The 26,694-nt window shown below is 42.7% G+C and overlaps 2 protein-coding genes across 13 annotated transcripts in view; both read right to left on the bottom strand.

The window, feature by feature from the left end:
* Positions 1-835: 835 nt before the first annotated feature.
* On the bottom strand, positions 836-11,664 carry rnpepl1 (arginyl aminopeptidase like 1). Its single transcript, XM_042414162.1, has 11 exons — positions 10,290-11,664; positions 9,251-9,391; positions 8,999-9,150; positions 8,526-8,642; positions 8,219-8,454; positions 6,041-6,154; positions 5,788-5,900; positions 5,291-5,399; positions 4,950-5,177; positions 3,175-3,317; positions 836-2,217 (listed from the first exon to the last, which is right to left on the bottom strand). The coding sequence occupies exons 1-11, from the start codon at positions 10,770-10,772 to the stop codon at positions 1,909-1,911; spliced, it is 2,145 nt and encodes a 714-aa protein (XP_042270096.1). The 5' UTR covers positions 10,773-11,664; the 3' UTR covers positions 836-1,908.
* Positions 11,665-15,416: 3,752 nt separating this feature from the next.
* The window catches only part of abcc5 (ATP-binding cassette, sub-family C (CFTR/MRP), member 5), a 29,095-nt gene continuing 17,817 nt past the window's right edge, over positions 15,417-26,694 (bottom strand). For 9 of the 12 annotated variants that reach the window (XM_042414140.1, XM_042414142.1, XM_042414139.1 and 6 more), the window contains 11 exons: positions 26,434-26,580; positions 23,727-23,856; positions 23,365-23,647; positions 20,616-20,802; positions 20,407-20,496; positions 19,610-19,799; positions 19,365-19,524; positions 18,386-18,464; positions 17,871-17,984; positions 17,624-17,788; positions 15,417-16,240 (listed from right to left, as the gene is read on the bottom strand). In XM_042414140.1, coding sequence (XP_042270074.1) covers positions 16,139-16,240; positions 17,624-17,788; positions 17,871-17,984; positions 18,386-18,464; positions 19,365-19,524; positions 19,610-19,799; positions 20,407-20,496; positions 20,616-20,802; positions 23,365-23,647; positions 23,727-23,856; positions 26,434-26,580 — 1,647 coding nt within the window. In that variant the 3' untranslated portion in view covers positions 15,417-16,138. Of the gene's footprint in view, positions 16,241-17,623; positions 17,789-17,870; positions 17,985-18,385; positions 18,578-19,337; positions 19,525-19,609; positions 19,800-20,406; positions 20,497-20,615; positions 20,803-21,449; positions 21,467-22,279; positions 22,459-23,364; positions 23,648-23,726; positions 23,857-26,433; positions 26,581-26,694 lie in introns of those variants that run through there. The other 3 variants (XM_042414150.1, XM_042414149.1, XM_042414143.1) reach the window with 3 other exon arrangements.

The raw sequence follows: 26,694 nt of genomic DNA on the forward strand, positions 1-26,694 counted from the left end.
AAATAAATAAATGTTTGTTGTTTTTGTTTGTTTCCTTCACTCATCTTTCAGTCATCTGACGATAGAATTTAAACCTTTTACTTTCAAATATAAAAATCATTTAAAGTGTCAGTAAATACTCTGATTACATCTCAGAGTCTGTTTATTGCTGGTGATTGAAGTTTAAAAAAAAAAAAAAAAGAGTCAGAAGAGCAGAAACGCCCGACATCTCCCAGCTGCAGTGAACGCAGCATTAAGGCCTCTGAGGTGGAGGTCGGCTGGTTTTATGCTGAGTCGAGTCGGGTGATGACGTCGGGTGGAGGTAGGGTCTCTCAGCCACTTCTTCCTTTTTAAAAAGCAGCTTTTTTCTGCTGAAATTCACTGTAAAGGACAGTGAACACATCGTTCCTCTGTGTGTGTGTGTGTCACTACAGAAACACACACACACACACGCACGCACACTCACACACTCACACACATATATATCTATATAAACAAAAAGGTGTTCAAGGTCAGTCAGGCTGCAGGTGGAACAATCATCTTTACACGTGATCAGACAATATTTATGTTGCTGAAGCCCGTTTCTGCCAAAACTATCTGACTACGTTTCACCCAAATGTTGCTCAAATTTTTTTTTTTTTACAGAATTTCCCAAAAACGGTCAAAAGAAAACATGAATTAAAGCTTCTTTCTTGTGTGAATATCAGCAGAAGAAGAGACGACGTCATTCACAGAGAGACGATCAAAACTCAAACGATGGAAAACATGATGGAAATACGACGTTTCATGTGCTGATGTGAGGAAGGTTACAGTCTCCTCATCATCATCATCGCTCCTCACAGATCTGATGTTCGTCATCATTTATTCACTCAGTCTGTTTATATTGATTTTTTTTATCCACACAGCTGCTGTTTACACCTCACACTTGTTTCCACTCACAAACTGAAAATTAAAAACAAACTTACTAAGAGAAGAAAAATCTCCACATTATCACCAGTAAATCTATCAAAAGAAGTTTCTCTTTCACATCTGGACTCACATCGTTACCTGCCGTCACGTTTGATGTTTCTACAGATGTGTGAAATCTCGTTAAGCTGTAATCGGACGCTCGAACGGTGTCGTCGCCGTTAGCGTGACGTCACGCTAACACGAGCGGATGAGCTCAGCGCTCACTTTGCTAAAATTAAACATCTTCATCTTCAGAGGAAAAAGACACGACACTGAATTCTCCTCAACACTGTGTCAGATATTCTTCTCGTTATAAACTGAATGTTTTGATCTGAAGACGTCGTTTTAGACTCAGAAACGATGAATAAAGAAAAGAATCATTAGTTGCAGCCACAAACCAAACTGAGAAGCTTGAAGCAGAAAAACAACACAAAAATAAAATAAAATCAACATTTGAGTGTTTTTAAGTTAAAATCAGCAGATAATTAGTGTGAAAATCTTTGTTGTAATTTGGTTTCCTGGTAGTTTGAGCTGACAAACAGGAGAGAAGTTGTTTTCTGACTCATCGCGTGTGTGTCGTTGGCAGAAACGGGCGTCTGAGTCACGTTGGATCAGAAAATATAAAACTCTTTGATGTCAAACCGACAAACTGCTGCTGAGACGCTTCGACTCTAACAAATCTGACATCTCCTTTCAGCCTCAGCAGCCAATCACATGATGAGGGAGCAGCCCCCGACCTTCGACCTCCACGACCTTCAGATTCGACTTCCTGTCACGACTCGGACTTTAACAATCTCTGGAGTGAAACTTCCTGTCGTTTTTTTTTTTTTTTTACTGCTCACAGTGTTTAAACTTTCAGCGTCTGTAGTTCTAAGTCCGCTGTTGCTGCCGTCACCACGGCAACAGCTTCCATCACCGGCCAGCTGCTGCTGCTGATGCTGCTGCTGATGATGATGATGATGGTGGAGATGAAGACCGTCATCACGCAGAGACGTTGACGTCCCGCAGAGCGATGCCGTTGGTCGTCCCGGCGCCAGTAGTGGAGGAGGCGGTTGCCGTGGCAGCCGGCTGCGGGGAAAGGGATGGAGAAGGGGAGGAGGGTATGAGGGGGAGTGCGGGGCTGTTCTGATTGGTCGGTGCGGCGCCGGTCTGGAAGAGGATCTGCTGTAACGTCCGTCTGAGGTTCGGATGCAGGCGGCGCTGCGTCTGGTAGAAAATCTCCACGGCGACGCACTTCATCACCCCGGCAACCAGGTCCTCGTACAGCGGCACCGTGTACATCCTGGAAGTCTGCAGAGAGGAAACGGAACATGTTAAAAAACACAAAGCATCATGGGAGCTGTAGTCAATAAACAACTTCAGATGTGAACATTTATATTTAGTGTCTCATTTAGTCTCATTTGTGGATTTTCTGTCTTTATGTCAGTGAAGCACTTTGTTAACTTGTTTTGTGCTACATTAATAAAGCTTATTATTATTATTATTATTATTATTATTATTTACTGTGATACCGCATCAACTTTCCAGGAAGCTTTCATGCTTTTCAAGCAAAATAAAAAGCTTCTTTATCATGAAGATTTGATTCTCTGACACTTTATCATCATTCATGTCTCCTTTACTTTCTAGATTTCCTTCTTACACATGAACAAGTGAAAAAAACAGATGTTTATTATCTTTATTATCTTCATGACAATCATCACAATCACCCACATTCAGCCAGACGTGTACGAGATGCTGGTTCGATTCCCGGCTGGCAGAATGTCATTCCCTGCTCTCATCCCAACATTCCCAACATTCCCAGTCTCTCTCTCCACAGTCACTATCAAATAAAGGCACAAAATGCCCAAAAAACTAAAAATAGAAACACCAACAAATCAGCACATTGATTACTTATTCAAACCTTCACTTGATACTGTTACTGTAATATTTTGAATCCGATACTTTTTATTACTAGAAGTACTGATAATAGAGTATTTTTTCTTGTAATAAAGCATTTTTTAAATTATATTATATGTTTTTGTCCATTTTTTATGCCTTTATTGGACAGTGACAGGAGGAAACAAGTGTTCTGTTATGTGGCGTGCGTCTTAACCAGTAAGCTACTGGGATGCTGTGATACAGTATTTATACCTGGAACAGAGTTACAGTTGTTTTATTTAACTTGTAATAGTGTTTGTAACTGTTCTGTTTATAGCTGTACAGTATATCTAAGTGGGAAACAGCTGTCGGCAGCGTCGGTGTTCTCACGTGTTTGTGCAGGAAGGCTCGGACTCGCGGCAGGTCGGGGTAGAAGCTGTTCCTCACCACCATCTGCAGCCAGCGGATCTGAACCTCAGCGTTCAGACCGTCGAACAGAGACGAGTACCGAGCCGACAGACTCACCATCACATCTACACACAGAGACAGGAAGTTATGTTGACGAGTCCTCAGATTCATCTTCTCTCACTTCACACTCATACACAGTTTTTAACACCAGGTGAAAATCGTCTTCTTCGACGTTTAAAAACACAGTTTCCTGATCAGACAGCTGACAGGCTGCCATCTGTGTTTGGACTCGTCAAAATCAGCAGATGGAAGATTTTTTCCTCCAGATGGTTTAAAGAGTGTTTGAGGAAAAACCTTCAGAATAACATTATTATTAACATCAGTAGAAAAAGCAGAAGTAGCAGTACTAGTGGTACTAGTAGTACTAGTAGTAATAGTAGTACTAGAGGTACCTGCAGCAATAATATAGCAGTAGGAGTAGTTTTAATAAGACCAGAGGCAGCGGCAGTAAACATAAGGTAGTATTAGCAGTATTATTAGTAACATTACTACAAGGTGCAGTAGTAGTAGTATTAATTGTAGTAGTAGTATTAACAGCAGAACTAGTAGTATTTATAGTAGTAGTAGTAGTATTAATTGTAGTATTAACAGTAGTACTAGTAGTATTACTGCGTACCGTGTGGCAGTGGTCCAGCATGCAGCAGTAGTAGTAGTATTAACTAGTGCTGCAGTCTGCTTTATTAGTTGGTCGATATGCTCTCGTCCGACTAAATTCTCATTGGTCGAATAATCTCCGTGTTATTTTCATAAGGAGAAAAGTGCTACATCAACAGCTTTCCAGGATTAATCCATTATTTCCTGCGGCGGGGGGGACAGACTAACAAATTACCTGTGAAAACAACGGGGGTGTATTCAAAACACCCCCGTTGTTTTCACAACTTTGAACTCGCCCAACCTGATGGAGCCTGCTGGGTCTAACTGTACTCAACGTTTACTGAACGGTTACTGAATCTGTGTTTCTCCATAATGACACAACGAGAACCCCCGCCAGGCCAAGAAAATATTTTTTTAATATTTGATATCCGACAGCGTTTGGGAGTCTCTGTGCAGCGCTGCTCCGGTACGTGAGTCAACCTCTGCGTCGTTGCCTGGGAAACCACTGGTCGCGCGGCTCCGTTAAGGAGTATGTTTGCGTAGCGAGCGGGAAAGAGCGAGGAGCAGAGAAGTGACGGTGGATGCGAGCGGAGCAGAGGAAAAGGTTAGTAGTAAATTGTCAGTCTGGCAGTAAATGTACAGCACAGACTACAGTGTGTCAGTTAATAAATGCTAAAAAGTCACGTCTGTTGTTTCCCCAAATGCTGGAAAAGTGAAGGAGGTTAGCTCCAAAGTTAGCAACAATAGGTTAGCCTAGCCTGAAGATGCTAAACCGAGAAATACAGAACAGAGAAATGTGTGACTGCCGAGTTTACTGTGCACTCTGTCCCGTTACATCACAACTAAACGATTTGTTGAAGATTATGTACGATTTTAGTCGACCAAGATTTTCTTTGGTTGACTACAGCCCTAGTATTAACAGTAGTACTAGTAGTATTAACAGCAGTACTAGTATTAACAGTAGTACTAGTAGTATTAACAGCAGTACTAGTATTAACAGTAGTACTAGTAGTATTAACAGCAGTACTAGTATTAACAGTAGTAGTAGTAGTAGTATTAACAGTAGTAGTAGTATTAACAGTAGTAGTAGTATTACTGCGTACCGTGTGGCAGTGGCGAGTGGTCCAGCATGCGGTCGAGGAACAGGACGATCTGGAAGGTGCTCCAGGTCGACAGGTGGAAGGTGGACACGGCCTGCAGGTCGGGGGCGTCGCCGCTCCTCCACACGTCACACAGATCCTGGACCGGCTGGGTCAGAGCGCCCCCTGCTGACAGATCCGGCTCATACGGAGGAGGACCGCACCCGCTCAACCAGCGCTCAAACTCCAGGCCTGACGCACACACACACAGGAAGTGATGATGATGATGATTTCACAGCAGATGATGATGACAAACATTTATTGTCACTGAAGAAAAAATGTGGAATAAACAGAGCTCCGCCCACCTTCTCTCTGAGCGACGGCGGCGTTCTTCAGCTCAGGAAAATAACCCAGGAAGTAGTCGATGAGGTCCTGAGCCACCACACTTTTAAATTTAAACTCTGAGATATAATCCTGAAAACCGTAGAAACAAACATTAACGTCTAGAAACGTCTCGTCCTGCAGCTCAGCTCGATGAACAAAACTAACGTCCATCGTTTCAACGTTTGATCTAACGAGGTTCCTTCATCACGTCGTTATCTCACTGTAGACGCTGCAAGTCGCTGGCTTACATTTGTTTATTATATAAATAAATCAAACACTGACACAGTTACTCAAACACAGTAAAGGAGCATTTCTGATGTTTTTCATTCTAATAATCAAAAAACTGATAAAGATAAGTTTGAAAATCAATAGTGACATTGAGGTGAACTGTAGAACAGCAGCATCCGTGTGTCATTGTGTGTGTGTGTGTGTGTGTGTGTGTGTGTGTGTGTGTGTGTGTGTGTGTGTGTGTACCAACCCGCAGGAAACAGTCGAAGCGCCTGACGTCTCCACAGAGCTGAGACAGGTACGACACGAAGCAGAAACCTTTCTCGTAGGTGAAGAGGTTCATCAGAGTGCTGGGATTCACACCTGGAGGGGGCGGAGTCAACATGAAGCACAGTCACACCTGTGTGTGTGTGTGTGTGTGTGTGTGTGTGTATGTGTGTGTGTGTGTGTATGTGTGTCTGTGTGTGTGTGTGTGTGTGTGTGTGTGTGTGTGTGTGTCTCACCTGGCTCAAACTTGACCTGCAGTTTGCTCACAGGGTTGTTGTCTCCTAGGAGACGCAGCTGTCTGTGGAGGGCGTCCAATCGGACGACAGTTTCCAGACAGGTGAACGCCTCACCTGACGAGGAGGAAGGAGACGGTTTGTTTACAGTAATACTGTTTATCTTAAAGCTCCTGTAAAGGCAAATCCATGATTGGCTATTAATCATGTAATTTGGGATCTAATGTGCATATAGTAAACACCTAAAAACAATGAGAACAGCCTTTGACATAGTCTATGTAATTCTTTAGAAAGTTTCTCTCCCTTCCCTTGTTACTGGGTTTTATTTAGGCGGGGCTAAACTAGGGAATTTATTACGTAATAAATACCTGCCCAATCATATTTAGGAGAAAGATGTGACTTCACAACACTTACTCTCATCTCCCTTATGAGAAAACAATGCAGTGCACTTTGCTTTGCTTTTAGCTAGAATGAGAATTCACATTAGCCTGATATGGTTTGAAAGTTACTGTGTTAAGCTAACTAGCAGACTTGGGTACATCATCCAAATCTGTATTAATCACAGAGTGGATAAGTAGCTCAAAAGTGTAGCATAGCAATGTTAATGCTAACAGTTTCATGTAAGTGAAAGAAGTGTTTGCAGTAGTAGTAGTATTTGCAGTAGTAGTATTTGCAGTAGTAGTGTTTGCAGTAGTAGTAGTATTTGCAGTAGTAGTAGTGTTTGCAGTAGTACTAGTTGTAGTATTTGCAGTAGTGATATTTGCAGTAGTAGTATTTGCAGTAGTAGTGTTTGCAGTAGTAGTAGTATTTGCAGTAGTAGTAGTATTTGCAGTAGTGTTTTGCAGTAGTAGTGTTTGCAGTAGTAGTAGTGTTTGCAGTAGTAGTAGTATTTGCAGTAGTAGTGTTTGCAGTAGTAGTAGTGTAGTAGTGTTTGCAGTAGTAGTAGTATTTACAGTGGTAGTAGTATTTACAGTGGTAGTAGTATTTGCAGTAGTAGTAGTATTTGCAGTAGTACTAGTTGTAGTATTTGCAGTAGTGTTTTGCAGTAGTAGTGTTTGCAGTAGTAGTAGTATTTGCAGTAGTAGTAGTATTTGCAGTAGTAGTATTTGCAGTAGTAGTATTTGCAGTAGTAGTGTTTGCAGTAGTAGTATTTGCAGTAGTAGTAGTATTTGCAGTAGTACTAGTTGTAGTATTTGCAGTAGTAGTATTTGCAGTAGTAGTGTTTGCAGTAGTAGTGTTTGCAGTAGTAGTATTTGCAGTAGTAGTATTTGCAGTAGTAGTAGTGTTTGCAGTAGTACTAGTTGTAGTATTTGCAGTAGTAGTATTTGCAGTAGTAGTGTTTGCAGTAGTAGTGTTTGCAGTAGTAGTATTTGCAGTAGTAGTATTTGCAGTAGTAGTAGTGTTTGCAGTAGTAGTGTTTGCAGTAGTAGTATTTGCAGTAGTAGTGTTTGCAGTAGTAGTAGTGTTTGCAGTAGTACTAGTTGTAGTATTTGCAGTAGTAGTAGTACCGTAAGCCTCAGTAGTGATCCTCCGCTGGGCGTATTTTAAGTACTACTAGTAGTATTTGCAGTAGTAGTAGTAGTATTTGCAGTAGTAGTACCGTAAGCCTCAGTAGTGATCCTCCGCTGGGCGTATTTTAAGTACTACTAGTAGTATTTGCAGTAGTACTAGTAGTAGTATTTGCAGTAGTAGTATTTGCAGTAGTAGTAGTGTTTGCAGTAGTACTAGTAGTAGTATTTGCAGTAGTAGTAGTATTTGCAGTAGTAGTAGTACCGTAAGCCTCAGTAGTGATCCTCCGCTGGGCGTATTTTAAGTACTACTAGTAGTATTTGCAGTAGTACTAGTAGTAGTATTTGCAGTAGTAGTATTTGCAGTAGTAGTAGTGTTTGCAGTAGTACTAGTAGTAGTATTTGCAGTAGTAGTAGTATTTGCAGTAGTAGTAGTACCGTAAGCCTCAGTAGTGATCCTCCGCTGGGCGTATTTTAAGTACTACTAGTAGTATTTGCAGTAGTACTAGTAGTCGTAGTAGTAGTAGTAGTAGTAGTACCGTAAGCCTCAGTAGTGATCCTCCGCTGGGCGTATTTTAAGTACTACTAGTAGTATTTGCAGTAGTAGTAGTGTTTGCAGTAGTACTAGTAGTAGTATTTGCAGTAGTAGTAGTATTTGCAGTAGTAGTAGTACCGTAAGCCTCAGTAGTGATCCTCCGCTGGGCGTAGGTGGCCAGTCCTTCGCTCAGCCACATCTCCTCCCAGGTGGCGTTGGTGACGGCGTTGCCGAACCAGCCGTGCGCGATCTCGTGGATGACGTCGATCAGCAGGAACTCGCTGCTCTCCAGGATGGAGGCGATGATGAAGGTGAGGCAGGGGTTCTCCATGGCAACGATGGGGAAGGACGGGGGCAGGAAGACGATGTCGCACCTGAGGATCAATCGGTCTGAGTTTCATCCAAGTCGTTATTGAGCGTGAAGCGTGACGGCGTCTGATCTCACCTGCCCCACAGGTACGCTCCGAACAGCTCCTCGGCCACGCCCAGCCAGCGCTCCACGCTGCCGCCCAGCTTCTTCACCGCACACGACAGCAGACACGGCTCCGCCCACACGCGGCTCCTGGAGGAACAGCTTCGTTCAGTCCTCAAAACCACAAAACATCTGACAAAACTTCATCTGGATCATCATCATCATCTTCCTCACGCCGGCAGCTGCCGTCACGCCGTCAATACAACATAAAGCTCAAGAAACAAATAACAAAACTGCAACTACAAGAAAAGAAAAGGCGTCAAAGAGTTTCCAAAACGAATCAATAATGAAAATCATTGTTATATTTAAGAAAAGACAGGAAATATTTCTCCTGAGTCCGTCTGTTGAACATCTGGAGATTCTGGATGTTTGTGAGCTGCTGTTTCTTTATAAATGAATCGATACTCATGTGATACTCGATAATCAATACTGTGATCGGGTCTGACCGCGGGCCGACGTCGACGTGCTGCAGCTCTCCGGCCACCAGCGCCACCAGGTAGGACGGGACGGGGAACTCCATGGAGAACTGGAAGACTCGGTCCTGTTTGGAGTACGAACTGCGAGACGCGCTCATCAGCACCGTCACGCCGTCTGGAACCTGCAGGAGAAGAAGAAGAAAGATGTGAGCGGGTCAACACAGCGGGGTCAGGGGTCAGGGGTCAGAGGTCAGGGGTCAGGGGTCAGAGGTCAGGACTCACCCGGACAGAGGCGGTGTAGGTGCTCTTGATGGCGGGCGTGTCGAAGCAGGGGAAGAAGGAGCGATTACACACCGAGTGACCCTGAGTGAAGACCAGAGGACGAGACTGACCACAGGTCAGCTCCGAGTCCAGCCACCAGATCTGCACACACACCGTCATCATCATCATCACCTTCATCATCATCATCATCATCACCTTCATCATCATCACCTTCATCATCACCTTCATCATCATCATCATCACCTTCATCATCTTCATCACCATCACCTTCATCATCACCTTCATCATCATCATCACCTTCATCATCATCATCATCACCTTCATCATCTTCATCACCATCACCTTCATCATCACCTTCATCATCATCATCACCTTCATCATCATCACCATCACCTTCATCATCATCATCATCATCATCACCTTCATCATCATCTTCATCACCTTCATCATATCATCATCATCATCACCTTCATCATCATCTGCACTTTTTTCTTAAAAAGACTCTGATGATTAATTGATTTTAAAATAATTTTATGGACCAAATGACAAATCGATTGATAGAGAAAGTAATCAACAAATAATCGTGGTGTGTGTGTATAGTGTGTAGTGTGTGTAGTGTGTATGGTGTGTGTGTAGTGTGTATAGTGTGTAGTGTGTGTGTATAGTGTGTAGTGTGTGTGTATAGTGTGTGTGTGTATGGTGTGTAGTGTGTGTGTATAGTGTGTAGTGTGTATGGTGTGTGTGTACTGTGTGTGTATAGTGTGTATTGTGTGTGTGTAGTGTGTGTGTATAGTGTGTATTGTGTGTGTGTAGTGTGTGTGTATAGTGTGTGTGTGTATGGTGTGTAGTGTGTGTGTATTGTGTAGTGTGTATGGTGTGTGTGTACTGTGTGTGTGTATAGTGTGTGTGTGTGTGTGTGTAGTGTGTGTGTATAGTGTGTAGTGTGTGTGTGTAGTGTGTATTGTGTGTGTGTAGTGTGTATAGTGTGTAGTATGTGTGTGTATGGTGTGTATTGTGTGTGTATAGTGTGTGTGTGTACCGCTGGTCCGTCTGTGGTGGTGTAGCGGACTGTGATGTGGATCAGTCTTCCTGGTTTCAGGGTCGTCGGCAGGCTGATGTTGAGTGAGGATCCGTAGTCGGTGAACGGGTCGACCCGGTAAGTGAGGGACACGGGCTCCTCCTGCGGGGCCCCGGGACCCTTACAGTCGATGGAGTGGATGAGCAGGGAGGGGTGAGAGTCCAGGACCAGCGTGTGAACCCCCGGCTGGATGGGGACCAGGTCCAGGACCAACCAGCCGCTCATCTCCTTCACCGCGAAGTTCAGCCGCAGGTCCAGGTGGAGGTGACGCAGCTGGAAGCACCTGAAGTTGGAGGCCGAGGCCACGTCCACCAGGGGGCAGCGCGGGGACCCGGGGCCCACCGAGGGCCGGCCGGAGTCCCCCGCACAGCGCCCCCCCGAGGCCGGGAGGGATTTACAGCAGCAGCACAGCGAGGTGGGGGTCTGCTGGAGCTCCGCCATCATGAGCTACAGCTGGGACTGAACCCGGCTCAGACCTGGACCCACTGCATCAAACACCCAGAGACACCAGAGACCAGGTCTGACAGGAAGTTAGCCCCATCAAACCAAAACCAAAACCAAAACCTTTAATAAAACCTGCAATAAATACAAATAAGGACACTTGTGACCCAGAACCACCTGCTTTTACTAAATTCAAACTACATTTAAACCCAAATTCAACCGGAAACGGACTAAACTGAACCCTCTATGTGAGCCAGGCCAGACTACACTCACAATAAAACCAAATCAAACTCTAATTAAACTAAAAAAAAACCCTTTTAAAACCAGAAATAAACACAAATCAGGACACATGTGACCCAGAACTGAGTTTAAACTCAGTCTAAAACGGGTCTGACAGCATTTAAAGCTCAGGACTAAAATGTAAACTACATTCAACAAAACTCAGACTACATTTAAACCAAATTTCCAGACTACATTCAAAAAACCGCCTAAACAAAGTCTAAATGAACTGAAAACCGGCTGAAAAAGCAATAAGGACACTTAACTTAACAACCGAGCTTCACCCTCGAAGCTCAACATCTGAAGCCCGGTTAGAGCTCAGTTTAACCGGACTCAGACTACCTTTAAACCCGGCTAGCTGCTCTGTAAATTAGCACCTTTAGCTTAAAGGGAGTTCACCGAACTGGCGTTAAAAAACAGGCACTTTAAGAGGCGGAGATAATGTCGGAGTTAGAGGTCAAAACAGCGACGACGTAAACAAATAAACTAATTTAACCACCTGATTAGCTCAGCCGGCTAATTAGCATGCAGTCTAATTAGCATTAGCACCACACAGCGCATTATTTGTTGTGTTTTTGAGGACAAACAGTTTTATGTAAAATCCATCAGGACCCGGAGAAAGAACCAGACCGACACCGGCTCCTCCTGTGAACTCAGCCCGGCTCCCTGCTCTGCGTCCCGGCTGCTCAATCCAGACGCTCCCGGTGGGTTTGAACGCGGCCGGAGGAGGCGAGTGTGTGTGTGTGTGTATGTGTGTGTCGGTGAGCGGAGGACCGAGGAGGACCGACGGGGAGGGGGGGGGACCGAGGAGGAGACACAGACAGACACAAACAGAAGCAGAGGGAGGACACAGGAGGCTCCGCTCCGGACAAAACAGGAAGTCACCGCAGCAGCAGGAAAAAGTTTGAGCAGGCCGGAGGGGGCGCTCTGGAGCCAATTACAGCCAGCAGCAGGTCAAAGGTCAGCCGGCTCATTAGTCAATCAGTTACTCAATCACAGTCACAGTCAGGTTTATTGATATGTAGGTTCACGAATACTATTAACTATCAAAAAATAGCAGACAAACAGCGGTAGAAACGATTTAAAACAGTTTAAAAGTTACAACAATGGGAAGGAAATATAGAAGCAAAAGGAAGAGTAAAATAAAACCATATAAAATAATTAATAATCAGTAAAGAATTAAGAGAATGATAATGTATAATAGTCTTGTATAATAGGTTTTAATAAGTGACCTAAAAGATAAAAGTGAATTCAGACTACAAACCCTGTAGAGGCTCAATAAATCTATATATCTACATATAGATTTATATATCTTAATGTTGTGTTAGTGTGTACTGTTCTAATATTTGGACAAATTGTTCTTTGATGCTTTGATGCAACATTTATAAATCATCACAAACAAACTGCTCTCTGGTCATGAAGTAACAGCAGAAAATGAGACACACAGTTCATCTTAAAATAGTTTTATTGACAGTGTTTCATAGACCCCCCCCCCCCCCCCCCACTAACAAGGCAGTCATGCTATAAGGCTGTTAGAAAAAACACTGACTGTTGACTGTTGGTGTTTCACCTGTCAGCTCCTCCGTCAGGCGTTGACCCCTTTAACCCCTTAAAGAGCCTCATTCAGGTCTTTCATGTTATATAACCAGGCTTTCATTCACTAATCACGTCTGTTTATAATCCAGCTACTGAAATAAAAACCAGGTTGTAAAAAATGTCCAGACAGAGTTTAAAAAACCTGCCTCTTCATACATCACAATAACGGGTCGAATCCTCTCCGAGCTGCAGTTTTTACAGTGTGACAGCAGCAAACAACAAGAAATCATCAAAATAGAAACAAATAAAACAGGACACAGCTGAGGGTCTTATCAATCTTTAAACATCTGGAAAATAAGACTTATGATCAATACTTCTAATTTAATTCATTTATGTTATTTAAGATATTTTTAGTAAACTCATATCTTACATTTCATTCATCCTTATAGACGCCATCCTCCAGCGACAAATTCAGGTTTATAAAACCAGAATCTGATGTTAAAATACACAAATGTGTAACTGGAATGAACCAAAAACCAGTTGATGAACAGGAAACTAATGTAAAAGCACAAGATATTTCTGTTTCTGAGGAGAGAAAAACAAAAAAAAAAGTATTCCACTAATTTGTTTTGTCAGATATATTTTAAAGGAAACTTAATTTCTGAGATGTTTTACCAACCAGGTAACCTGATGATGTTTATTTTAGGAAACTGTGACGGATGTTTTTCATTTTAGTTTCATCAAGAAAATGATTAATCAATAATGAAAATAATGGTTAGCTGCAGGTCAGAGGTCAAAGGTCAGGAGTTTTCTGCCTGGTTTAGTCTGGTTGAACAGGATTGGTCGGTGTGATCTGAACTCAACCACACTGAGCCGCTTGTAAAGGAAGCGGTCTCAGTCCGTTAGTGGTGCGACGTGATCCGACTCCCGTAGCCGGGAGCGCTTTGCATGCTGGGATGTTGACAGTTGTGGGGAAAAACTCACCTCAAAGATGGCGCCGCGTTCATTCCTATGAAAAGCTGCTCAGTGGTGCATGAAGCCTTAAAAATGTGTCTCTTTTAGACTTTCCAAATGTGAACAAACGGATCAAACTGATACTAAATGACATTAACGAGAGAAGAGAACAAACTGGACGTCCTAAAACGCCTCAAGATTCAAACCATGAAACAGAAACATGCATCACGTTTCCCGTCTGACTCACAGAGGATGATATAAAGACTTCAGGAACGCTGTAATAAACTGTAACAGTTTATAGTCTCTGATGTAATCGCTGGACTGCTGATATTCTTGCTTTTAACTACGTGTTTGCATCGGTTACGAGTTCATTATTTCATTCACGTCCTCAGAATTAACGCTACGAGTCAGCGAGAGGCTACTCAGCACATGACCAGTGGGGAGGGGGGGGCAGTATCAGAAAGTCAAACATAAATGGTAAATGGCTGCATTTATATTTATATAGCGGTAATATCCAAAGTTCTTAACAATGTTTTTCTGCTGCTCACTCACACACCGATGGCGGCGAGCTGCTGGTGTAACCATCGGGAGCAAACGAGCGCTTCTCCTGCCGTGATCTCAACATCAACAGTATAACAAACCTCCTCGAGTGTCACCGTCGTTTCCTTTTTTTTGCCCCAAAGTGGAAAAAACGTTTCCTAAACGTTTAGTCCTCCAGCAGTCGGCTGCAGCAGCTGTTGATAAATGAAACTTCTCGTTATATAACGCCAGTGTTACTAAGTGCGGATTCATAAATCGAAGGTAGAGATGAGTTGTGACTAAATATTTACAGCTACTAGCTAAGCTAACGTTAGCATGCTAATATCTGAGCCGTTTAGACTGAAGAGTAAAAGAGGTAAATATGGAATATGTCAACATGTCTGACCTGACACTTTACATTTCACAGAAGAAACACAACATACCTCAAATTACTAAACCAATAATGTAACATCTGTCAGTTTAGCATAATCTCACTGTGACCTGCATGAATATACTACTAATGCAGATAGAAATAAAACAAAGTCACACCTTCATTCATAGAGGATTGGCTCTTCTTTTGGCTGTTACAGCTCGTGGTGCAATACTCACTTCCTGTTTACATTTTACTAAAGTGTTTACTGATAAAACATTTATTAAAGGGTTCACATTCAGCTTTTAGTGATTTTGCTATTTATTTCCTGTTCTGATGTCGGATGTTAAACGTGGTCAAAGTTCAGAAACTTGAGGTGAACGTATGTAGAAACGCTGCCTGCAAGTCAAAAGTCAGGGCTTCAACCTGCTCTGACGCTTCGTTTGTGACGTTTTTTCTCTAACTTACCGACGGGCTGATGTCGGCTCGTCACACATGCCCATAAACTCCCATTCAGTGGCCTTGGTTGCTAAGGTGGTTGCTAAGGTGGTTGCTAAGGTGTTTCTATGTGTTGTTCAGCTCCAACATGTACGGATGGATTTGAGAAGTTGACATTTGGAGTAAAGAAGGAGAAAAAGAAGTGAAATCCTGCTACTATAGTTTGTTTACGAGGAAGCTTCCTGAAAGCTGACCAATCAGAACAGAGTGGGCTCATCAGGAGGCGGGCCTTAAAGGGACAGGAGCTAAAACGGCCTGTTTCAGACAGAGGCTGAACTGAGGGGCTGCATAAAGGATCAGTAGAAGATAAATAAGGAGTTTTTAACTGGAAATCATGCAAAGATATTCCAGTAGAGCCCCAGAATATAAATATAGAGGCTGGAAATGTGCAGAATATGTGTCCTTTAGGTTTTAATGGTGCAGCCTGATTTAGTAAATCACTAGTTTGAAACTAGTTAGTGGTTACTAAGAACTTAAAGACTTTACACACAAACTGAGTGATGGATTTATGATCAGCTGGTGAAATACAGTCCTGTTATACACAAAGTACACAAGCAAGTATATGAACAGCTGCCGTCTGTGTACGTGTCGGTAAAAAGCAAGTATATCAGCAACCTGAGGAGACGGGTTTGAGTCTCGTCTCTTGACTCGAGCAGCTGCTGATTCACAGAAGAGCTGAGATGATTGACAGAATTATAAATGACAGTAACAGAGAAGTGAATACTTGGACAGTCCAGACTAAATAAACAGTTTGAAGACTCTGTAAAACGCTTATGAATATTTTGACAGTATAATAAAATCAGTCCAAACACACGGTGCCGATCATCAGAGAAACTCAAACTGAGTTTATCATCAAACATGTTAAAAACACAGACCTGTTCATATCAGGTCACCTAACAGAGAAAAAAACAAACATTATTACACAGAAAAATGTCTTCATGTTGCAAAAAAGCAACAGTAAGTCAGTGATGATGACGACACATCGATGATTCAGAGCAGACTCTGAGTTTATGAATATATTAGTTTATGTATAGATTTATATTCTAAAAGTCAGAGCAGGTCTGCTGTAAATATATGTGCAGAGTTTTGTCTCTCTAATGTTAAATATACAGTACAGGAACAGTGACAGCACCTCCTCACATCAGGTCTTATTGAAGTGAGGACTTCCAACATGGCGTCACCTGGAAACCTTCCTCTTCCTCTTCTTTCTTCTTCATCCTCGGACAGAGATCTTGTTTTCCACGGCGGCCATCATGGAGCACAGCCGAGAGTTCTCATTGGCCAGCAGCCTGGACGGCGCGTCAAACTCCACCACCTGGACCGATCACATGGAGGAAAACTTTATTTAAACATCACCGCATGTACAGTCACTGTTCTCTCTGTTTTTGGTGATAAAACACTGAATCTTTTAGCTTTTTCTTTAAAACAAAGCTGATAACATCATGTTACACTACATATCAGACAGAAAAGAGACACTATTACATTACTGGTCATAAACAAACTGTTAAAAATCTCTGCAAACTATTTATGCATAAACATGAATTGGCCGTTCTTCTCTTGTTGAACCTAATCTGAGTGTAACTTGAACACAGTTATTTGTTAAAAAGGCATAATTAGTTCTTGTTTTTACTTTGTTTTAACTTCTGAATGATAGATATTAAAAAGTCTAAAGCATTTAATAGTATCAATATTTCAGGTAAAGAATTCTTTATCAATCAGTTTGCTGATGATACACTGTTATACGTAGACTCTGATTTGAATTTTAAACATCTTCTAAACAAGGCAAACTGCTTTTTTAATCTTAGGAATATGGCAAAGGTCCATTTTTAACTTTGAAAGATGCAGAAAAACTTCTTCATGCTTTTATATCTAGTCAACTTGCCTATTGTGATGCTCTTTTATTGGGTCTGCCAGGTTCCTGACTGAGCTCCAGTCCAGTCTTAGCTTCTCTGCACTGGCTCCCAGTTTGTTTTAAGGCTCTTAGTGGATCAGGACCAGCCTACATTGTTACTGTCCCCCACCTGCCCTCAGGTCCTCTGATGACATGCTTTATAAGGATATATTTAATATTTTATCTGTCAATCTGAACTCATCAATAGATTCATTTTAGCTTCTGAATTCATGTCAATATTAAAAAAAAAAAAAGAAATTTGTTATTTCAGTAATTTAGGTAAATAATTCATTATAAGCCAGTTTGCTGATGATACAGCTTTATATAAAACAGTGACATGGTTCCAATTACTGCTGAAAAGTTTAATTAAAAAAAAAAACTTAATATTAATCCTATTAATAATGAATATCCGGTGTTAAATGTATCTAAATGTATCTTGGCTCGATCGTTTCATAAAAATCAGATAACAGATAAAAAAGTAACTCAAAGAACAGAAACTATGAAGAATTTATCTGTTTTGTCTCTTTATTCTCCAGTCTGATGATGTCATATTTAATTTTATGGAAAAAAAAACTCACTATTTACTGAAATCATGGTGACAGAATTCTTAAAAGACATAAAAGATAAACACGTTGACAATAACAACAATAAACTAAAACTAAATCATGAGCAGGTGCTAAAATCAACTACAGGGTGTTTCAGACGTCTGTTTGTGAAGAGTTTATTCTCTAAACCACCCTGAACCCAGACCTGCGGTGACCTCTGACACCTTCACCTGAACTGCTATTGGCTGGAGCGGCGGCGTACCTGTCCCTGGTTGAGCACCATGATGCGGTCTGAGGCGAGCACCGTGTGCAGGCGGTGAGCGATGGTCAGGGTGGTGCAGTCCTGGAACGAGCTGCGGATCGTCTCCTGGATCAGAGCGTCCGTCTCGGCGTCCATGGCGGCCGTGGCCTCGTCCAGGATCAGCACCTGAGAGACCGAACCGGCCGATCAGACGACTTCGCCACCCGGCGAAGACGGGTTAAATATTTAATTTGTGTCCGTCTCTTACCTTGCACTGTCTCAGCAGCGCTCTGGCGACGCACAGCAGCTGTCTCTCTCCCACTGAGAAGTTTTCTCCGTTCTCCACCACCTCCGACTCCAGCTTCAGGGGCAGCTGGGACACCTGACGGGCGGACGGAGTTACAGTGGAACACACTTATTATAACAAACGGAAAAACCCTCAGACGGCAGAGGCACCAGCTTCTTTTTCTTCTTCTTCTGCACACATTTGTGCTGGAAAAATCTGCAGTGCTTCATGTGTCGTCACAAAGATCTGACAAACACATGCACTCAGGGAAAACATCTACAAATCAAATTATACATATATAAATATATATAAATATGTCTAACAGATCGTTGTCTTTGTCCGTTTACATTTAGTCTACAGTGTCGCTTCCTTCCTTTGGGTCTCACACAAACGTGACTCAAACTTCATATGAGACACAATAACTTGAATGTTATCGGTCTAAAACCGGTCCTCCGCTGTTCTATCTTCCTACATGAACATCCTGCGTTTGTACTCACACATTCCTTCATGTGACTTCTCTCCAGAGCCTCCCAGATCTGCTCCTCTGTGTACTGGTTAAACGGGTCCAAGTTGAACCTGGAAACACACACGAGAGATTAAAACCGATATTCTACTCTGTAATTAATATCACTGATGGCTGATTTTCATAAACTTTCCAAACTTTGAGCAGCTGGAAATATCAGATGCATGTCAGTATGCAGGCTTACTGGTGGTTCCTACAGTCTTTAAAAGTAGAATGGGAGGCAGAGCCTTCAGCTATCAGGCTCCTCTTCTATGGAACCATCTACCGGATTCAGTCCGGGGTGCAGACACCCTCTCTATGTTTAAGAGTAGGCTTAAAACTTTCCTTTTTGATAAAGCTTATAGTTAGGGCCAACCAGGCTCGCCTTGGATCAGCCCTTAGTTATGCTGCTATAGGCCCAGACTGCTGGGGGACTTCCCATGATGCACTGAGCTCCTCTCTCCTCCTCCTCCTCTCCATCTGTATGCATTCATGTAACATCAATGCATGTCACTAACTTTGCTTCTTCCCCGGAGTTTTTTGTGCTTTCTCATCTCACAGAAAAACCTGACTCCCGGGCCGAACCTTTGCGGTCCTTCACAGTCCTGATGGTATCCTTCCCTGGCTGTTGCTGCTTGTGCTTGTTGTTGTTGTTGTGATTGTTTTTCTTCTGTCCCCCCTCCCCCTTTCCCTCTCTCTTTCTCTCTCTCAACCCAACCGGTCAAAGCAGATGGCCGCCCACCAAGAGCCGGGTTCTGCTTGAGGTTTCTACCCGTTAAAGGGGAGTTTTTCCTTACCGCTGTCGCCAAGTGCTGCTCATGGGGGAATTGTTGGGTCTCTGTATATTAAAGAGTTCGGTCTTGACCTGCTCTATGTGAAAAGTGCCTTGAGATGACTTCTGTTGTGATATGGCGCTATATAAATAAAAATTGATTGATTGAATTGATGTTCCAGACCGGTCCAGGTGAGCCTACCTGACTGTCCCGCTGAACAGCACCGGATCCTGGGGGATGATTGACAGCTTGCTGCGGAGGTCAGCCAGTCCGATGTCGCTGATGTCGACGCCGTCGATCAGGATGGAGCCTCCGCAGCGCTCCACCAGCCTGAGCAACACCACGCCCAGAGACGACTTCCCTGCAGACACACAGACAAGACCGGTGAACAATCTGTCCTCATGAATCCAACCTTTGACCCCTGCAGAACCCGAGGCTCCGCCCACCTGATCCGGTGCGTCCGACGATGCCGACCTTCTCTTTAGGCCGGACGGTGAAGGAGACCCTGCTCAGAACCAGAGGGAGGTTCTCCTGGTACCTCATCTCCACCTCCCTGAACACCAGCTCCCCCTCCTGAGGCCAGTCAGCCGGAGGGGCGCGACCTTTGACCCGGGCCGGGGCCTCCTGGGACAGAGACTGACACAGAGACAACGAAATATGATTTAACCAGCTTTGCAGCAGCTGATATTAAAAATCAGAATGTAAGAATCTGTCAAAGTCAAAGGATCAAACAGTTTAATTGTTTTCTGACATTTTGTCTTTACAGTTAAAAGCAGAGACACAAAAACACTGAGTTGTTGTTTCATTTGTAGTTTTTTTATGAAGTTCCTAAAAGTAGCTGCTGTGTAACTGTTAAAAAAAAACGGAGTATTTTCTGTCCGTGCTGCATTATACTTCAGTACAAAGTCCAGAGGTTGTGATATGTAACGCAACAACCTGGTGAAGCTGTAAACTAAACCACGTTTTCCGCACATGCTCAGTGGTGGGTTACTATCTTATCGCTGTCATTAATCTCTGGAGCCGTTTCTAAACAAACTAACGAGACCAAACTCTTGATGATGAAGGAACATGTGACCCAGTGTGACTCACTGACATGTTTTTAATCAGATATATCAGCTTTGATACACACACGATACTGGTTAGTAGATCAGTTCATTGTTGGTTTGGATCCAAACATGAAGACAAATATAGAAAAATAGCAGAATGATCCTTTAAACACCAGTACAGGCATCAGTCCCAGTACCTGGATGTAGTGGTGGATTCTCTCCACAGAGGTGAAGCGAGCTTCAGTCTCAGACGCCAGACGCACCGTGAACTGGAACAACCCCGTTAACTGAAACACAGAAACACGTTTTAGGATCTGATTCATCATCCTGCGTGTTTGTTTATGTCGTTTCATTTCACGCTGTTTTCCTGTGACATCAGCGGGAGACGGTGTCCTGTTGGAGTCACCTGCACGGCGTAGGAGATGGCGAGGCCGGCGTAGGCGGGGGGGATCTGCCCGTGCATCAGGACCATTATCAGGGCCGTGATGCTGATCAGAGCTACGCTGATGACGTCCAGCCGCACCGCCAGCCAGCGCATCGCACAGCTGAACAGGTAGAATGGAGCCTGGTTCTGGTCCAGCAGAGTCTGGTACCTGAAAACACACAACACATACAGTCTGGGTTCAATTCAGGTCCCGGATCAAATTCTGGATCTCCCGGGTTGAAGGCAGGGCGGCTACATGTCGTACACGTCAGGCCACCACACCAAAAAGTGAACAGTCAGCAATGAAAGAAAAGCAGCAAAAATCTCTGAGATGCTGAAGATTCATAACTGAACGTGTTTAATGTTGCTGTCATCAGTTAATTAGATTAACATTATTTATTTAAACAACTTTCAATAAATCAGCAGCAGCTAAGAAAGCTAGCGACAGCTAACAGATGAACATTTACTTTAAGACAGATTTTCAATTTGGTCTAATCAAGACCGGCTGAAACCAGCAGGTTAATAATTAATAATTAGTAATTAGTTTGGTAATCTTGGACTTCATTTTGAAGGCAACTGTGACTCTCGGTGGTTCTCGCTGACTTAACACAGAATAAAACATCAGTGACGGTTCTGTTGGGACTCCCTACAGCGATCCAACATAAACCTGCTTCATGTAGGACATTCTCCATAAAACTAAGCTGCTGATTGAGTAAAAATCAATAATTCAATAATCAATAATTGATGTTAATCAATAATTAACATCAATAATTGATGTTAATCCAGATAAATGACGACAGCAACATTAACATTTACATTTTTTCCAGGTTGTTCAAATGGAAACGTCCATTCAGCCGTTAACAAAAAGCAGTGACGTGGGTTAGCGCTGTTAGCATGTTTAGCAGAGCAGCGACGGTGAGTGCTGCTCTGCAGAGAGGCTCGTGTAGCGGAGTCAGTGATTCCACTTGCCATAACTAACCATCTTGCCATGTTTTGTGACTGAATACGCACTGAATCTAATTTATTATTAGTTACCCAACTCTTTTAATATTATGTTATTTACTTTGTTACTCTTATAATATGTAAGCTACTACAGAGTCTTATTTTTGAGTGTGTACTTGAACGCCTCTTGAACGGGCCCGTGCAGACTTCGCGGGTGCACCCCGTGTCCGGTCACCAGTCTGCTATGCCCGGTGCCGGTGGTAGGTCGATTTGTGCTGAGCTCCGTTCATATACTTTATAACTTTGTTTTATGGGTAAAAGTGTGTTTTATTTGAGTGATGTGTTGAGATAAGCTTTCAGTAACCACAAGTGTTGGTAACAATGCGGGTGTGTGTAATTTACGTGTAGCAATTTATTGAACCGGTTATCGGTGATCTTGCTAGCTCAATGTTAGCTCGAAGCTACTGCTCGTGATGCACCTGGTAATCGGCAGCAAGTAATTAATTTTGTTTTGTTTCAGTTTATATTTTCTGCGACTGCTGCTGTGAGAGTTGGCTGTGGAAAGCTAATGCTACTGTGTTTCTTACCAGGTACATTTGATATTTTTTGTAATTGTCATTTTGTTTAGCTGTGTGTGGGTATTCGGTCACCGGTCCGCTATGCCCGGTGCCCGTGTGTATATTTTCTGCGACTGCTGCTGTTACCCCGGGATTCCACCGGGCGCGTGTGTGCTGCGTTCCGGACGCGGTTTTGCTCCGTCCTCTGCACGGCGCCCTTTTCACCGGGAGCGTGTCAGAAGCGGAGCGTCTTCACTGCGGGGAAGTCTTCCGCCGTTTAAAGTCAGTTGCACTCCTACTACAGTAATTACAGCAGCCTAGTCAAAGCTTACAGAGTGCCTTAAGGCTACCGTAATTACTGCAGTAGCAGGGCAACTAAACTGTCCCAATTTTGTTAACTTGCTCAGCTTTCATTGATTTGGTCATTTTCTTTGATTTTTGTGCTTCTGCTATGGTTAATTAGGCTACGTAGTTAAATGGTTTCTTTATTCGTCTGTTTTAATTGTGTTTATTGTTGATATACGACCAGGAGTCTGCACAGGGTGTTTTATTTTGAAAATTGACCGGATGCTCAATGCTGTTTCTGTGTCTGACTTCCTGCCCAGCTCGATCTGCTCTGTGCTGCTTGACGCGGCCTCCGTAAAAAATAGACAACGCACCTATCTTTAGCGCAGCACAGCGGAGCGGAGAGCTGCTTCTGGGACGCTTCTGAAACGCGCCGCGGCGCACCCGGTGAAATCGCATACATTGACCAGAGTGGCCGCAATCAGCTCCAGCAGCCGCGTCGGAGCCAGAACGCGGTGCACACGCGCCCGGTGGAATTTAGGGGTGAGAGTTGGCTGTGGAGAGCTAATCCCACTGTGTTTGTTACCAGAATAAATCCGGGACAGAGCTGAGAAGCGACTGTGTGCGTGTCATCCTTAACACAACGCAAGAGAGAGAGTACACCACTGCTACACTTGGAAAAATGACATTATGACACTAAGATATACGTACTTCAATCAATACATATGGAACACTGATGTGAAGCTACAGAATGATATAAGAACTCAAAAAAATAATGCACCTGCACTTTAACCATCTCCAGCAGAGACATTAAGTTGTTAATCTGCTGTCAAAAAGCATCTGCATCTCAGATTACTGCCGTTATTTCACCGCTCAAACTATGTATAGTCTTTGAGGGTGGTGGACGCTCAGACTTCCATCTTGCAGATCTCCAGATGTTTCCTTACCTGTGCAGGAAGTCCCGCCCCCGGTCGTAGGCCTGCAGCGTGGACAGGCCCTGGATGCTGGAGGTGATGTGGGACATGAAGGGTGACATCGTCACGTTGTCCAGGCGTTTCAGCTCCCGGATGAAGACTCTGGAGACGCTGTGCAGCGCGGCGAACATCAACACCAGAGGACCAACCGCCGCCAGGAACCACGGGAACACACAGCTGATGACGCCCAGGCAGAAGAAGACCAGGATCACGTTCTGGATGAACATCTCAGCCTGGAAGGGCAGACGAGTGTCGACTGGAGGGAAGAACGAGAAGAAACAGACATTAAAGAAGCTCCAGGATCCTGTCAGACACTGGCAGCAGTCTGTCCGTACCTTCGTCCATGTCCTTGGAGAAGCGGTTGAGGATCCGTCCTGTGGGCGTCGTGTCGAAGAACTTCATGGGGCAGCGGAGGATCTTATGGTAGAGTTCATCATGCAGCTTGGAGGAGGCGCGCAGCGTTCCCTGCAGGACCAGAGGAAGTTTCAACACTGATCATCACTCTGAGCCTTTGTGTCATGAGATTCACAGGAACACAGAACTGGAGTCATATCAATACTGGATTATCTTTTAACTTGTTAATTACTCACTGCAGTTTACAAAAAAAGTCTTATAAATTCAGCTGAGACAAAAACAACAAATAAACAAAAGTTAAAAAAAATCTTTTTAAGAAAACCCAAAAACAGTTAAAGCTGCGAGCAGCGTTGGTCGGGACCTTGCACTCTGGTCCGTCGGGATCAGATCATTTTGCTTTTTAAAAATGAGGGGTGCTTTTATTTTGAAAGTTTGATTGACAGGATGAGAATTTTCTGCAGGGAAAATCATGCAAGTTTTGGGCCCATTCACTTGAATTTCAATTAGTAAATTGAAAACTCTTGATGAGTTTGTGTGTAAAACAAACCCACACCTTTTTGAACATTTACTGCTTCCACATAGTTTTAGATACAAACTTCATTTGAACTTTAAATGAGTCACGAGACTTTGACCTACAAATCTTGAATTTACATGTGTTTTCTATCTTTTACTGTTTTTGAGATATTAGAGTGTGAGTTTTAAAGTCTTTTCTTGCTCCTCCTGTGATTTTATAATGAGTGTGTATTGCGGAATGTTTCACAGCACTGAGGGAGTGACATCACCAGGAGCAGTTGGAGAGGAGGATTTTAGAGTACGCTTCTTGTGAAATCTCCTCATAAATCCCATGACTTTGGCCAAATCTTACATTAAAAATTATTTATTTTTTATATTTTTTAGAAGGAAATTTCTGTGGCGAATCCATTGATACAGGTTTGAAAGTGGTCAGACTTATAGTTTAGACATCAGAAGCCTCTGTTTGACACAAAGTTCATGCCCATAGATTGCCTCCCCATTGCTTTACATTGTAAGGTGTGATGTGGCACTGCAACTTTCAGGGCTTATTAAATCCAAACCGTTCGAGTTATTACAAAGTTTTTAAGAACTTTTTTTCAGCACAGTGTCATAAGTCACCTATTAAAGCTTGAAGCCGATACCATTAACGCTCTCGGAGGAGATAGCATTTGTTAGGGGTCCAAAATTGGGGCAAAGTCTTATTTTGAAAGGCTAATTGCAGACTTCCTGTTGGATTCAGGTCAGGGGTGTCAGCATATGATTTGTAGGTCTTGATGAGATGAATAATTGAGTTTTGGTTTGATCTCTCTACGACATTCCTACAGGCCGTGGCGGCCATTTTAGTTACATTGGTGGCGCTAGAGAGCACATTTTGGCACTTTAGGGGTTAGTTTTTACATTTTATCAAATTTTTCACCAGACCTGATGGGTGTGCCAAATTTGGTGAGTTTTTCAGCATGTTTAGGGGGTCAAATTCAGGGTTTAAGTGGCGTAATAATAAAGAAAGAAACAAACAAACACACGAAAAACACAGCAGTCCTCTGCCTTTTGGGCTCGGTCCCTAAATAAAAGGTGAATAAATAAGAGTAGATAGATTTGTAATAATGAGAACATTCATTAACATTCACCTTTTCTGTTTGTTTCACAGGTTTGAGTCTTTGACTCGTGATACTGGACTGTTTAGCTCAATACTGATGTCAGTATTTGAGAGTTCATACTTTTTGTAACATAAATTAAATTTGGTTGTGGCAGAATTGTGACCAAGATATGTACTCACAAGAGCTGCAGCTAAAGACTATTTACTTGATTTAATTGTTTGGTCCATAAAATAGTGAAAAGTGTCAAAAAATGTAATTTCTCGGATCTCATGGTGACGTCTTCAGATGTTTTTTGTCTGATCAACAGTCCAAAATCCAAAATATTCAGTTTACTTTCATGTGAGACAGAAAAGCTTCAAATTCTCACATTTGAGAAGCTGAAACCATCAAATATTTGACATTTTTGTTATAAAAAAAATAACTAAAATGATTATTCGATTATCAAAATAGTTGCAGATTAATTTTCTGTTGATGAACTAATCAATTAATCGATTAATCGTTGCAGCTCTACTACTGACAGATAGCTGCATTATTTCACCCACCTTAAACCTTCCTCTTCAGCCTGGTTTTAGATTAAAAATGATTTATAGACATTATTTACTTTATTTGATTCACTTATTTTATTGTACTCATGTTGTAAAATTTTATTAATTTTTTTCCCTCTTATTCATTTTATTTGTCTTTATTTTTTCTATTTTATCTAGTTTTTATTTTTACTCTATTTTATTATTATTTTTAAATCCATTTTATTTTATCATATTTTCATAATTTGTATTTGTGCCTCAAACTGATTTAATGTTTAATGTCTATATTTGTTCTCTTATTATCAGCATGTCAGTCATCTGATCATCTGATCATCAAATAAAGAGTGATTGATTGATTGATTGATTGATTGATTGATTGATTGATTTCGTCCCTTTCTTTGTTGCATTTTTAAAACTCGTGGGTCTCCTCTGCATGTAAACTGGTCATCTCTATTCTGCCTTTTTGAACCAGTACAGCTCCAGTCAGTATGTGTCTGGTGTTTACTGGTTGCTGTGTGTTGCTGTGGAGTCAGGACGGCGTGATGCGTCCTCACCTTGACGAAGGCGATGCCTCTGAGGAGTTTGAAGAGCAGCATGACTCCCATGGAGGAGGCGTAGATGGCGGCGTAGTGTTGCATCATGGGATTGTCCTTCATGCTCACGCTCACAGTTGAGCTGTTGCCCTCGGTTACCGTCGTGTTCTAGAAAAGACAACAAGAGGAGAAAAAAAGAGAGGAGTTACAGGTGAGGACAGAAGATAAGAGAGGAAGATGAGTAGAGGAGGAGGTGAAGAGGAGGAGATGATGTGGTGAAGA

Source organism: Thunnus maccoyii, chromosome 6 (genome assembly GCF_910596095.1).
Source record: "Thunnus maccoyii chromosome 6, fThuMac1.1, whole genome shotgun sequence".
Classification (NCBI taxonomy): domain Eukaryota; kingdom Metazoa; phylum Chordata; class Actinopteri; order Scombriformes; family Scombridae; genus Thunnus; species Thunnus maccoyii.